Raw genomic sequence first — 14,479 nt, forward strand, 5'->3', positions numbered from 1 at the left:
CCTGCTGTTCTGAGTGGATTGCCTCCACTGTATAAGACAGGAAAATGTATATGTGCGCACACACTATCTCCCCATAACACTATCTTGGCGGTGCTGTTAGAGCACCTTTCATTAAAGCAAATAACTACCATAGCAGTTAAAAGAAATTTATTTTCTGCCCCAGTGCATGTGCAAAGTCTAATAACTCTAGACAGTTTGTATCAGGAAGGGGGACACTAGTTTTGACAGTGAAGTTGGAATTCAAGGGATGGAATGACTATTAGAGGGTTCCTTTCCTCCATCTGCTCCTCCCTGTTAGGGAGCACTTCTATGCTTATTCTGTACAATTAATTTTATTCTGCCCATTTACAGGTCTTATTTCTTGTTACTCCCTTTTTCTTGTTGTTTTTTCACTTCTCTTTTCATTATAGATAGGTGAGTAGGGATGTCCTTGTTTCACTGCAGCATCCCACCTACGGTGCACTGCCTGAGACATGAGAGCATTCTCTCCCTGACACAGGGAAGTTGCTTTCATGTTCGCCAACTCCTAGGGGCTGAGGCAGTTTTGCCTCCCCCAAAAAAGTATTTTTGAGAGGGTTGAGCCCCCTCAATATTCAGGGGGCATTTGGCTCCGCCTCCTAGTTCCTCGCAGGGTCGCACAGATGACACCCATGGCATCGTGCACACACCTCCTCAATCCTCCTAAGAAGATAGTGCCTCTGCTTACTCTAGTGCAACTTTGAAGAGGAGGGTCAACTGATCACTCCACACCATGGCATGTGTAGTTCAAATAACTTGTGTGACCTGACCTGAAAGATAGCAAGTAGAAAATGCAGTATTCCTCCACAGGTGAACCATCTTTCCACTTAACAGCTGCAGATCCACAAAAATCTTGTTTCTTGCTATAGAGTCTCTGCATTTTTTTTGGATCCCTGTTGTTCAGAACTGGGTTGAACATGAGTGTTCATACTTTAAATATCTATCAGCCCCATGTTATGTTGCTTCTGAGACAGAATCTCTTGTTCAGAAGGGGGAGAGACAATGAATATATGCTTTTTCCGTGACTATATTGAGAGATAATTTGTTCTTCATACTCTGCAGCTCAAGATTCCCAAAGGTGAGCAGCCTTAGTTCTTCCCTACCAGAGTAGCCTTCCTTAATTCATCATAATTATTTATTATATTTGTATATTGCCTTTCATCTGAAGATTACAGGGCAGTTCACAACATAAATTCATCTCTTCAACAAATTCCCCATTTCAGTTGGTTTAGGAAGGGTTAACTGGGTTGGGTTATGATCATGCGGTATGATGAAGGCAGGAGAGCAGAATTGTGGGAGGTGGAGTGAATCTTCATCAGTTTTCTCTCTCCTGCCTGGTGAAAGCAATTAGTTCTTCCTGGCTCTCTCTGTTCTTTGGCAGTTGAGTGTTTTTTTCTTCTTAATTCTTTCACTATTTTCCTTCTGATGTTGATGCGTGACCTTCAAACAGGTTGTGAAATGTCATCCTGTGGAAACAGTCATATCCATCTGACTTGCAGTTTTTATTAATCTTATAGAGACATACTTCCATGTTGTGATTCTTCCAGGGCACAGGAATTGTCTCCACTTCATTTATGATTCACATCACTATCCATTTCCTTCTTATCTAACTTCAGCTCCAAGGGTGTGAAGTTCCTTGGCAGCTTACCTTTGCCTCCAGAGTGTAAGCAGGTGGGACAATGCACCTCCAGGGCATTGTTTCTAAATGTGAAACCGCAACCTTGTCATACAAGATATCCTCTTTAAACTTTTGTCAGACAGTACCCTAAGAGTTGGCTGTACACCGGCTCCCTTGGCCAATAAAGCGAGATGAGCGCCCCAACCCCAGAGTTGGTCATGACTGGACCTAATGGTCAGGGGTCCCTTTACCTTTCCCTTTACCCTAAGAGAGCTTTCCTGGAATATTGTTTTCCTTGTCACAACAACATAATCCAAACGTTTCAAATTAGACTCTCTAATGAGGGAATTTTGCATGTTCCACAAGGAATCAGTAGGTCTAAACATGGTTGTGAAATCAGTTTGGTCCTAACTCTCCCATCTGTACTTCTACCTAATGTCTTACACAGTAAATTATCTTTCTCAGCAAGAATGAAAGGACATTCTATTTCACCCTTCCATATTCCATATGGTTAAATTTCCTAGATAGACATCATATTCTTCCTGTGTTGGTCTATAGTCATTGGGTTTTTGGCAGATGCTTTTCTGATGGGGAACTCTGTAGCAGTTAGTTGATTCTTGAAAGCTTATTGTCACTGCTGATTAGCACTGACAGCAAGCCTCCCTTGCCAAAGAATAATTGGAAACACTTTAAGACTCTCACTTGTTTTCACATATGACATCAGGTGTGGGGCAGTTGGCCATGGCTTGCTGCCCATGGATCAAGGGTTCACTATCCCTGCTATAGTAAGTGAGGCACTGGTGCATCATTTTCATTACATATACATCTCAGGACCATCTGGATTACTCAAAGCTCCTGGACACCTGTTCTGGTAGTGTAAAACAAATTGCATGACCACCTCTTGTATTATGTTGTAGAGCCAGATGCTTACTAAATATGTACTGTGTATCCACTTCCAATTTTATACTTAAGTGGACTTTAGTGTTTGTGAATCTACAAAAAGGTGAAATCCAAGTATGTTTTCCTAATTCGAATAAATTCAAGGTGTATTATGTGTGTGTTTTTTACAGGCATTGGTGGATTTATGGTACGTCAGCGGAGTCGTACAGGACAAGGAAAAACAAAACGATCTCTTTCAAGGAAGGACTCCTCTGGCTCTGTATCTGAGCAGATACCCAGCAGAGATGAAAGTGGGTACTAATTATGTGAATCAACCACTTAAATGTGACACTGATAGTTATGTTAAATTATCTGTCACTATAGCAACATGTACTCCAATATAGGAGCATTATATTGTTAAGATTCATTATAATGCATTTTTTTAATTAACTACTGTTTTTCTCCACATCTGTATTTTCAGCACTTCCCATAGCACCTACTTATTCCTGAAGCATCATTTTAAAAGTGCCTGTCCTGAGCAGGTCATATTAATTTTGCATGTGTTTATTCTTAAGCCTGTTCCATACCATTTGTGCATTAATCTGTGGATTTAAAAAAAAACTATGATTTTTTTTCATTTAATTTTTATTTAAATAATTTTTGCAGTATTTTACTGCAAAATACATATTGAAATAAACATTTTATTTCAATGTATGCATTTCTATAAATATTTTATCCTAAATTACATACTTCAGTATGTTTTTAAGCAAAAAAACCTGTATTGTGAAATTCAGAGGAAGGATAACTGCATTCTGATCTGTGTGAATTAGGTCAGTTTACTTAAATTGTGGGCCAAATAAAACTCTTCTCCACCTACCTACAACTGCTTGCTCACCCACCCATCTCACCTTGTTTCTGCCATCTGTTCACACTGTCTCATGTTGCCCATTTATACTCAAAATTGCCTGTCAGGAGGTGGCTACAGGTAATGTAGTAGTGTTGAGGGAAAACCGACAAATGGGTTTCTTGCAGTTCAACCTTTTAAAAAATTGTAGTGATCGCATCTGCTCTTGATAAATTAGTTTAACCTGGTTAAATGCCTCCTTACATAACATGTACACAAACTCCAGTGCTTTTTATGCTCTGTTTAGAACCGGGGATTTTACCTTAATCAATAATTTGGAGTTTGGGTCTTGTCTCAATAGGTTGCATCATTATGAAGGCAATGTTAATGAAATGCTATCTTACCATAGCTTTGTTTAGGAATGGACAGTAACTGCAGAGTGGATGATATTGCAGTTGGATTGATTATATTGATTTACCTATAACTGACTTGTTCAATTACCTAATAATGCTCATCAAAAGTAGGAATTCCCCTCAATCTTTTAGAAATCTCTCCTGATGCTTTTCATAACGTAGGTGGTAATGTGTAGGTTCCATATCTTGACACACTGCAGACATTTCCTTAACACTTGAAAAGATGCTAAATGTATTTAAGTGTCACTTCAGTAGCTGAATAACTTTGTGCACAGTATCATTTGGTTGACAAGAGAAAAATAACAATCCTGCTAATATAAAATGATAATATAATGAGAATTAATGAAAGCACCTAAATGAAACATCCTTTTAAGAGGTTTAATTCAGTAACAAATTTTATTTGTTTAAAAATAGCACTTGTCACTTGTGAGACTTTGTTACTAAAATATATACAAATACAGATATGCAATCTACAGTATATAGCAGGGATATCCAACAGGTTTTTGTAGATCACAGACTCTTGGGAGTTGGACGTCCCTGGTATACAGTATTCAGTATTCATTTTCTGTTGAAGAAAAACCATTCCCTATCTTCCTCGAATGCAGTTATTTCACAGTTATCTCAATTCAGCCCAGTAATAATTTTGTAGATTTTGTTTCGTTTCACTTAGCATCTCTGAATACCTTAAGAAAACATTACGCATCATTCGCTAATTCGTCCATCTCTGCAGTTCTGCATTATTGTAATTTTTATAATATTGCTGTTTAAACTAAGGAGATGTACAGATGCTAAACAGGGTGGGGCAGTACCTCAAGAGTGGGCAAGAGTTATAAGTAAATTTGTTATTATGCATGATTGTTATTGTTAGGTTGGAGTGAACAGCTACTAGATACACCCGTTGATGAAACTACTCCTGTTTCAGAGAATACAGAAAAAATTAAAAAGCGTTACAGGAAGAAGAAAAACAAGCTTGAAGAAATCTTCCCAGCATACCTGCAGGTATAGTCATTGCTATGCATAGTGTGCTGCTTAAGATTAGCATTTGCATATATTGAATAAACTCTTAATCGGTGTAAAACACAAACATTTGCTTTCCAGTTGTGTAATTCATTATCACTCTAAGTTGATTTTGCATAAAGAGATCGTTTCAACAGCCTCCTTTTGCTATTAAGCATTAAAACATAAATTACACATTTCCTTCTAATTTTCCTGTTTCGTTTTTTTTCAACAAAAACAATAGAATGTTATTCAGACATTACCCAAATGTCTGTATTAATGTTGATATAGATGCTTCAGTTGAAAATAGTTTGCCCTTGCTAGGAGGATTTAATTTTGTATACTGATATAAACAGAGGCTATTTTTTCAGCAGTATGGAGCAATATTTGTTGTTGTTGTTTAGTCGTTTAGTCGTGTCCGACTCTTCGTGACCCCATGGACCATAGCACGCCAGGCACTCCTGTCTTGCACTGCAATATGGAGCAATATGGAGAACTTAATTCTTTTCACCATATATTACCTAGCTTGTATGCTAAGATAGGTGAATTGAACCAAGTTCACAGAAGAAAAATTCCCAATCTACTTTTCTCTCTAGCAGCTATCTCTGTACTCCAAAAGGCTTATCCAAGGGGTGAGAAGGCTTCCTGAACAACCTTGGATGGGTATGGGGAACTGTTGAGTGAGGGGAGAATTGCCCCAAATTGGAAATGTTTCTTCTTTTTACATAGGATACAAGTATTTGAATAGGAAGTAAAGGGCGATGAATTAACTTCCAAGAACTTTACAGAAAAAATTAGTCATTTGTGTTGAGTTTAATTTTACTATGTTCTAGCCACAAAGTTAACATTAGAATGAACTAAATTGGGTGAACAATAGTTTTGTATGTAAAGAAATCAGTTTTTGGTTTTGTGTTCCAATGCTCAAATGTGAGGAATGTGTTTGTTTTTAATTGTAGGAAGCCTTCTTTGGAAAAGACCTCCTAGATACCAGTAGACAAAGGAAACCAAGTTTAGATAATTTATGTGAAGAGAGCCTTAACATTTCTTGCAAAGCAAATTTGAACACAAATTTCCTAGATCCATCTTCAGATCCACTTCTTAGCTCAACTTCCACTCCAGCTCCATCAAAATCTGGAATACAAGGTACACCATCTTGTATGTTTTTGTTTCTTTTGGTAAGGGCTACTTGAAGAGCAGAGTTCTTAAAGGCAGGAATTTTGGGTGGATTGGTAGAAGAACAGTGGTTAGGGAAAGTATTTTGAATAATTTCCTTAGCTATCTTATTAATTAGTATTCTCAGTAAATGTGTTCTCTACTGCTGAACTATGGCCCTTCTGGCAGTTTACAGTTCCTATAGGTTTCCAACACTGTTGGAAGGGGTGAAATTGTACTTAAATCTGATAGCTACATTGTCTTGTCAGCAAGCAGATGGCAGCAATTGGACAGTGGCTCTTGAGTATACGCTCTCATTATAGTGACAAGAATCCCCATGATTTACCAAAGAGCTCATGTTTCTGAAGCAGTTCAGAAAATTGCTGGAGTGCAGATGGTATAAAACCAAACATAGGACCCCATTATGAAGCCTGGGCCAGGACACCAGTGGTTGACATTACAGTCTATGTTTATTATATGGGGAAGGTGTTATATGGATCCAAGCTGTTTCAACACCAGGGGTGAGGACATTTTTCAGCCACAGGCCACTTTCCGGCATCTACATGCCAGTGGTGAGTAAGGCCAAAACAAAAGTGCATGGGCCTAAAGTACTGCAGGAGCTGGTGTGCCCACATAAATGTACTGCACACACCACATAATTATGCTGCGCACACATACATATATGCAGGATCTCACTCTTTTTCACACATACACACAAATAGGCCTTATCAGTTTTAATTGCCAAAGAGGGTGATCCTCACAGAGATTGCATGGTTAACCCTTCCCTTCCTAGCTGCCCCCTTTGTGAAATCCATCCCCGCACCCATAGCAATTAGGCTTGAGTAAAGCCTTCCACTGGTAAGGCTGTTTTCAAGCCTAATTACAGTGGAGGTTGTTTCCAGAAGAGGATCACAGCTGTGATTCCCTCCCCTCCCCCATGGCCCCCTGCACTGTAATTTAGCTTGGAAAAGGGATTCTATGGGCTCCAAATAGGAGGCTTTTTTTCAAGCCTAAAATCTGTAGGGATAGCGGGGGATGAGGGGGGTGCTGTGGGTGGGCTGTATCCTACCCATGACCTGCCAATTTCTTGCCCTGGTTTAAGTCATTGTAGGCCATTTGCCAAAGTGTTAAATGGTGTTTCAACTGTTTACTTAAATTGGAGCTTTCTGTTTAAAAGGAACATTCAAGCCTCCTTTTCATAAAGAGAAAATAGGTATCTGATTGGAGAAACAGATACTCAAAATAATACTTTTTTAAAAACCCTTGAGCTCAGAACAAATGGATAAATAACTGGGGGGGGGAATCACAGTTGTTATGATTTAAGGGCTTTTCCACACTGACCTTGCTTTCACTCTTTCTAGGCAAGGACTGTGATATAAAGTGCTGTGTTCAAGTGTCCTCCATTTTTTATTGCTCCACAGCTTTCCCCCGGGGTCAAAAACCCACTCTTTAAAAGTCCCAGGGCCGTCTTGAGCAGATCGCGCGCCCTGGTGCTGAGGGGCGGAGATCGCTCCGCCGCCCGCCCCGCCCTCGCAGGGTGCAATTGGTTTCTGCACGGCTTTGCCGCGCAGCGCCCTCCTTGCCAGGCTGGCGCCCAGCTTACCAGCCCCCCGCCGTGGTGCACTGCGCCACTGGGGGTCTATGTAGAGCCGGCCCTGAAAAGTCCAATCAAAACAAATGTCAATCCACTGAAAACCCAAATTGACATTTGCTCCAATTTGGCTTTAAAGAAGGGTTATTGCAGGGAAAGCTCAGGGCAAAAAGACCAACCAAAACACACTCAGGCACGGAGCTTTAAAGCGCAGACCTCTGCCTTGAAAGAGCAGGGTAAAAGGTAAATGTGGATAAGCTCAATGTGTAAAGTACCTGTTTTCTGTAGGTACCTCGGATGACCCATTAGCTGCCCTTGTGCTGAGCACTGATGATGACATACTTGGAATTCTTTCTGATGATTTAGTGAAATCTGGGGATCATTCAGGTACATGTATAAGTTCTTGTTGGTTTTGTGAAATCTGACTGATTTATAAAATCATGCTGTTCATGGTATTATGCAACTATTTATATATGTACTTGTTATACCATAAGTATGCTTCAGCAAACAAAGGACTCTTTCATACTTCTTGCTTTGATCAGTAAATCTGCACTTTATTTTACTTTGCACTTTATTGATGTGGGGATAACTTTTAAAAATCTTGTTGGTGTCTGGCATTCCCATGTACTATTTTAGCATGCAGCTGTATATACTTTTGGTTTATATTCTTTCTTGCTTTTTCAGCCTCTCTTTTTCTTTCTTTCTTGTTATAATCATCCATTTTATCTGGTTTGGATCTTGTAGGTCTTGATTTATGCACTTTCCAGGTTGAGAGCTCATCCTCCCCTTTTGGTAAGGAAACAAACAGTGGGTGATTCATGGTTAGAAGTAGTCATCTTTCCTAGTGGTTTCGGCTGATTTTTTTTATTTTTGCATGTGTAAATATATTCCATGTCACTAAAAATGCTTTCATGTTTCACTATCTCTGTGTGCAGAGTCTTGTGCAATGTTAAATACCTGCCTGTGCAGTGCACCTAGTAGTGTTTCAGAATTTTGTTTTAAAATGTTGTGAATAACTGGATATGTGTGTGTGCCTTTCACAGTACAAAGTAACACGTTTTCTTCCTTTTGAACTATTTAAGTATGCTTAATAGAGCACCACAGTGATAGACTTGTTTTTAATTTAGTTTGTCATATTATGAAAAGCATGAATAAAAAGTTAATATCAGATTTTAATTTGGCCCTGGATGGACACTGCAACTTTGTCAAGCATAAAACATAAGGTTGGAGTCATTATTTTTAAAGATTATATAAACTATTATCTTTTTAAGTATTATTACTAAGTGGTGAGTGCTATAAGTTAAGTGTGTTTATGATACTAACCCATATTAAGTAACATTTGTATGTAGAATTCCAAGAATTCTATCATTCTTAGACTGGAAATTCTCAGTCACCTCATTCTAATGTCCTACACAACACCACTCCCAATGCCTATATCACCCATCAGGAGTAACCCACAAGAAGACAGAGCGGTCATAAATAACCTAGATAGCCTGGGCTTTAGATCCCCTTGAGACAAGTTGACTAAAACTCACTCAGTTGAGCTTCAGCAACCATTACCATGTGCTACTGAACAATATACTGTTCTCTGTGTTCACTAACCAATCCAACATGAGGAAATACTTAATTCCACCTCTCATTGGTGTGTGTGATAACAGGAACAAGTCTAGTATAATTATTCATCATTCAACAGAGCTTCTCCAAGTGGTTCAGGCCTTCTGCAGTTTGGCACAGTAGGACATGTGAACAAATCCTCAAAAGCATGCCTTGACATGTTTGCAAGGCTCTTCTAAGATAAGAGCCGCTCACAACTGCCATGATTTGGATGCCACAGTTAATGCAGATTAGCCAAGGGTCGTGTCCAGCACACCCATTTGGTCCAGAGATAGCCTTGCTTTTTTCATTGGGGAGGAAGGAGGACCTGTGCCAGGGGCAAATCATGTGGAAGGAGAAGAAGGTGGGAAACCCACTCTAATCTATCTCCTCTCTCACACAACTTTGGGAGGCTTCAGTGGTCAGGGGTGTGTGGACTCTTTGGAACTCTTTGGGGTGTACTGAGTAATATAAATGATTTCACAGTGCTTAATCCTGTTCACTGGCTCATAGTCCTTTCCAGGCTTAATTCAAGATGACAATTTTGAACTTTAAGACCCTTCATAACTTAAAACCAGGGCTCCTGAATAATTCTCCATCTAGACCTTACTCAAGTGCCCCTTACAAGTGAGATGGGCAAGTGGCTAAGGGAGAGAGGGGCCTTTACAGTAGTAGCACCCCAGCTATGGATGGACCTCCCTAGGGTGCTCACCTACACTTGCCTTGGTGTCATTTTGGTGCCAGGCAAATATCTTTTTTTATTTTCCTATACTTTTTATTCTCTTTCAGCTTTCAGCTGTTTCTATTCTCAGCAACTGTTTTATGCTGTATTTGTACTTTCATAGTATCATTGTTACTGAATGTTAAATTGCTTTATTTCCTCTTGTGAGCTACCCTGAGAATATTACTACAAGGTGACCTATATAAATACTGTGAATAAATAATGCAAGTCAAAAAACAGACAGAATCCAGATTTAGATCAGTTATAGAATAGATGAAGTACTTGTTGCTGTTGTTTAGTCGTTTAGTCGTGTCCGACTCTTCGTGACCCCATGGACCAGAGCACGCCAGGCACTCCTCTCTTGCACTGCCTCCCGCAGTTTGGTCAAACTCATGTTCGTAGCTTCGAGACCACTGTCCAACCATCTCGTCCTCTGTCGTCCCCTTCTCCTTGTGCCCTCAATCTTTCCCAACATCAGGGTCTTTTGCAGGAAGTCTTCTCTTCTCATGAGGTGACCAAAGTATTGGAGCCTCAGCTTCACGATCTGCCCTTCCAGTGAGCACACTGGAGTACTACAGGTTCTAATATAGGGAAAGCAGTTCAGAGAGGAGATGGAGATGTACTTGGAAGAAAAGCCTGGAGGGAGGTCTCGCTTTTACTGTAATTGATGACAGACGCCATTCCAGGAAGTTCAGAACCAGGAAGTGAATTGTGACAAAAAACTACTACTGTAATGTATGGGAGAAAATGCCAAGTAGAATGTTGCTTTTTGCTGAGCACCCCCAGAGCCAAAGGTGGAAAGAGACACAATAATGGTTCTGTCAAACCACACCTAACATCTAGGATAGTGCCTTGGGCAGAAGCCCCCAGTGTATTCTTGGCTCTCATTGGCAAATGTTGTTCTTCACTAGAAAATTGCAATAAATTGCAGAATCTTACAAAGAGGGTAGAGTCATCCATTTCTGCAGGCTATTTTTGTGTCACCAGATTTAAACACCATATTAAGTTCTGTGTAAATGTATCTATATGAGTTCTAAAGAAAATATTTGCTCTTTAACTATTGCTGAGACGGTTTTGTAGTTTCCATAGAATAACTCTTACCTGCTGATGAATATTTGCAAAGAAGCCTCTAATCCTATATAATAATGTGCAAGTTGTCCCTGCGTCCAAGCTGTCCCGTGTGTCCCTGGGGTACTGCGCATGTGCCCCAGGGATACAGGGATTGGACAGCAGAGACTGCGCGCGCGCACTCTCCCCCCCTCTGCCTCCTCCAACCGCCGCTCCCGCCGGACACCGCCTCACTGCAGGGCACGTCAGCGAGGGTGGAGGCCGGCGAAGGCCTCCTCACAACCCTCCCTGGCCGTGAGGTGCGGCGGTTGGAGGCGGCAGGGGGGAGAGAGTGCGTGCGTCCTTCCTGTCGGCGGCTGCGGGAGAGGAACGGAGGAGGAGAATGCAGCGCTTTCTCCTCCTCCGTTCCTGTCCCCCTGCCGCCGACAGCAAGGACAGGTCCCAGGGTTCGGAGAAGCGCTGCGCAAGCGCTTCTCCGAACCCTGGGATGTCTTCTTCCTGTCGGCGGCTGCGGGAGAGGAACGGAGGAGGAGAATGCAGCGCTTTCTCCTCCTCCGTTCCTGTCCCCCTGCCGCCGACAGCAAGGACAGGTCCCAGGGTTCAGAGAAGCGCTGCACAAGCGCTTCTCCGAACCCCAGGATGTTCTAGCGCCCGTTATTAAACAGGCTGAAATACACTAGTGTTAAAATAATCCAATCACTTTTTGAGATATATTAAACCTTAGTTATTTTGTTGGAATTCTTAAGTTCTTAATCTCAGGAGAGGCTTATGATTCAAGATAATATTCAGTCAGGTTTGCAAAACATCTGTGTCTTAGACCAGTGTTTCTCAACCAGTGTGCCTCCAGATGTTTTGGGACTACAACTCCCATCATTTCTGACCACTGGTCTTGCTAGCTAGGGATGATGGGAGTTGTAGTCCCAAAACATCTGGAGGCACACTGGTTGAGAAACACTGTCTTAGACCAACCAAACAAGTTTGCTAGTTGGGTGTGTTATAGAAAAATATGCTTCAAATATGTTTTCCAAGCCGTTGTTAAACTAGGCACCTCAGCTTATTGCTGGTCTATTAGTTAAAACCATGCTTTTCCTTCCATCAGCTGGACTAGATATTGGACCCATATCTGATGATCCATCCTCTATACATCCACAAAGTGTCAGTCAGAGTTCACGGCCACTGAGTGAAGAACAGTTAGATAGAATCCTGAGCCCTGAACTGGACAAGATGGTCACAGATGGTAAATGTTTCTCTTATATCATTGCCTCATGAAGGAACTTCTTTTTAGTTTTACTTCGTGCTTAGTTTTAATTAGTTGCAATTACCACAGCTCACTGTATGTATATGTTTGCTAATGTTTCTGTTCCTTTTACTTTGTTCAGGTGCAATTCTTGGCAAACTGTACAAGATTCCAGGTATGTTCTCCTGCTTTTTAATACCATTTTATGAAACTTACTAAATGCAATCATACCTTATATACTCACATGCAGTGTTTTGCAGAGCTGGGAGGAAAGGATGTTGAAGACCTGTTTACTGCTGTACTGAGCCCTTCAGCTACTCAATCAACTCCTTTGCCACAACCCCCACCACCGCCACCTCCTCAACTAATGCATTTGCATAATCAAGGTTTGTTTATGATCTTTTTTGTAAAATAAAAAATAAAAATGCAACTGCTAGCAATTCATGTGCAGTTCAGCCATTGTCACTCAGTCTTGTGAAAACTGGAAGCTAGAGTATTGTTTTTGTATTTTTTTTATCAATAAAATTATCCTATAAGGGTGGATATGTTTCTTTTGATACAGCCTATCTCCTATCTACCTAGGACAGTAGTGAGCAACCTGTGGCCTGGCGGCTGCATCCAACCCTCTGGTTAGTGCAGGCCCACTCTTTCTTTCTCTTCCAAGTTGTATGTGTATGTGTGAGAGAGAATTAGAAAGAGGAAGATAAGGTGCCAGAGAGAACATTCTGCAGTGCTGCAAATTCCATCCACTTTTGTCTCTTCTCTTCCTTGCCCCACAGTCCCTCAGCTCCTGGCAAATTCTCCCTGAAGAAAGGCAGCCTTTGACAGATTCCCTGCCCCTACTACTTCATTGGTTCCCACCCCTGTACCCAAGGATGCTTGGCCAGCATCTTTTCAGCTCCTCCTATCTCCAGCCAAGGAATATAGATTATTATATGTTCCTGAAACCAAACATTGTCTTCTGTACAGCATCCCAGAACCCAGAAAACAATGCCAAAACAAGGCTTTAGTCTGCAAAATAGCATGATGTGAGAGGCAGAGTTATTTGAGTTTAGTCCCTGCATGTTATCTTCTTTCAAAGTCTTCAAAACAGAGTAATATTTTTGAAACAAAATAAAAAAAACTTCCAGCAGCACTTTAGAGACCAACTAAGTTTGTCATTGGTATGAGCTTTCGTGTGCATGCACACTTCTTCAGATACACTGAAACAGAAGTCACCAGATGCTTATATATAGTGAGAGGGAGGGAAGGGGTATTACTCAGAAGGGTGGTGGGAAAGGGTGATAACTGACTGTTAACGACTGCAATTTGTCTTACAGGAAAAAGCAAGGGGTGAGATGGCTAAAGATAGCTTTATCATGTATAATGAGATAAGAATCCAATGTCTTTATTCAGACCAGGTCTCTCCATGTTTTTAAGCTTGGTAATAAGTTGCAGTTCAGCAACTTCTCCTTCCAGTCTATTTCTGAAATTCTTTTGTAATAAAACAGCTACTTTGAGATCTTGTGGGATCACATTCGGGATCACATTCATCCAGTGCTTTACCAGCTGCACTGGCTCCCGGTGGAGTACAGGATCAGGTTTAAGGTGCTGGTTTTGACCTTTAAAGCCCTATGCGACTTGGGACCCTCGTACCTACGGGACCGCCTCTCCTGGTATGCCCCGCGGAGGACCTTAAGGTCCACAAATAATAATATTCTGGAGATCCCGAGTCATAAGATGGCTAGATTGGCCTCTACTAGAGCCAGGGCCTTTTCAGTACTGGCCCCAACCTGGTGGAACGCTCTTTCCCAGGAGACCAGGGCCCTGCGGGATTTGTCATCTTTCCGCAGGGCCTGCAAGACAGAGCTGTTCCGCCTGGCCTTTGGGTTAGACTCAGCCTGACCCCTGTGTTTTTCTCCCTCATGGCTTGGATTTATGGCCTACTTGAAATGAGGCTGCACTTTAAATTTTAATACTGTATTTTAATCTGTATTTTAATTAATTGTTTTTATGATTTATTGTGGTTCTGTTGGTGTCAGCCACTTATGGCCTACTTGAAATGAGGCTGCACTTTAAATTTTAATACTGTATTTTAATCTGTATTTTAATTAATTGTTTTTATGTTTTATTGTGGTTCTGTTGGTGTCAGCCGCCCTGAGCCCGGTTTTTGACTGGGGAGGGCGGGGTATAAATAAAAATTTATTATTATTATTATTATTATTATTATTATTATTATTATTATTATTGTAGGAAGCAACTTCTTCCAGTCTATTTCTGAAATTTTTTGTAATAAGACAGCTACTTTGAGATCTTGTATAGAATGTCCTGGGAGATTGAAGTGTTCTCCTACTGGTTTCTCTGTCTTGT

General features: G+C 40.9%; 1 protein-coding gene across 8 annotated transcripts in view; it reads left to right on the forward strand.

Annotated features, from left to right (window-relative positions):
• Positions 1 to 14,479, forward strand: part of KMT2C (lysine methyltransferase 2C) — a 174,594-nt gene that overhangs the window by 118,624 nt on the left and 41,491 nt on the right. For 6 of the 8 annotated variants that reach the window (XM_035129359.2, XM_035129372.2, XM_060280917.1 and 3 more), the window contains 8 exons: positions 2,707 to 2,826; positions 4,641 to 4,771; positions 5,725 to 5,911; positions 7,800 to 7,898; positions 8,256 to 8,303; positions 11,993 to 12,130; positions 12,273 to 12,305; positions 12,391 to 12,516. In XM_035129359.2, the coding sequence (XP_034985250.2) occupies positions 2,707 to 2,826; positions 4,641 to 4,771; positions 5,725 to 5,911; positions 7,800 to 7,898; positions 8,256 to 8,303; positions 11,993 to 12,130; positions 12,273 to 12,305; positions 12,391 to 12,516 (882 nt within the window). The remainder of the gene's footprint in view (positions 1 to 2,706; positions 2,827 to 4,640; positions 4,772 to 5,724; positions 5,912 to 7,799; positions 7,899 to 8,255; positions 8,304 to 11,992; positions 12,131 to 12,272; positions 12,306 to 12,390; positions 12,517 to 14,479) is intronic. The other 2 variants (XM_060280919.1, XM_060280918.1) reach the window with 2 other exon arrangements.

Source organism: Zootoca vivipara, chromosome 12 (genome assembly GCF_963506605.1).
Source record: "Zootoca vivipara chromosome 12, rZooViv1.1, whole genome shotgun sequence".
NCBI lineage: Eukaryota > Metazoa > Chordata > Lepidosauria > Squamata > Lacertidae > Zootoca > Zootoca vivipara.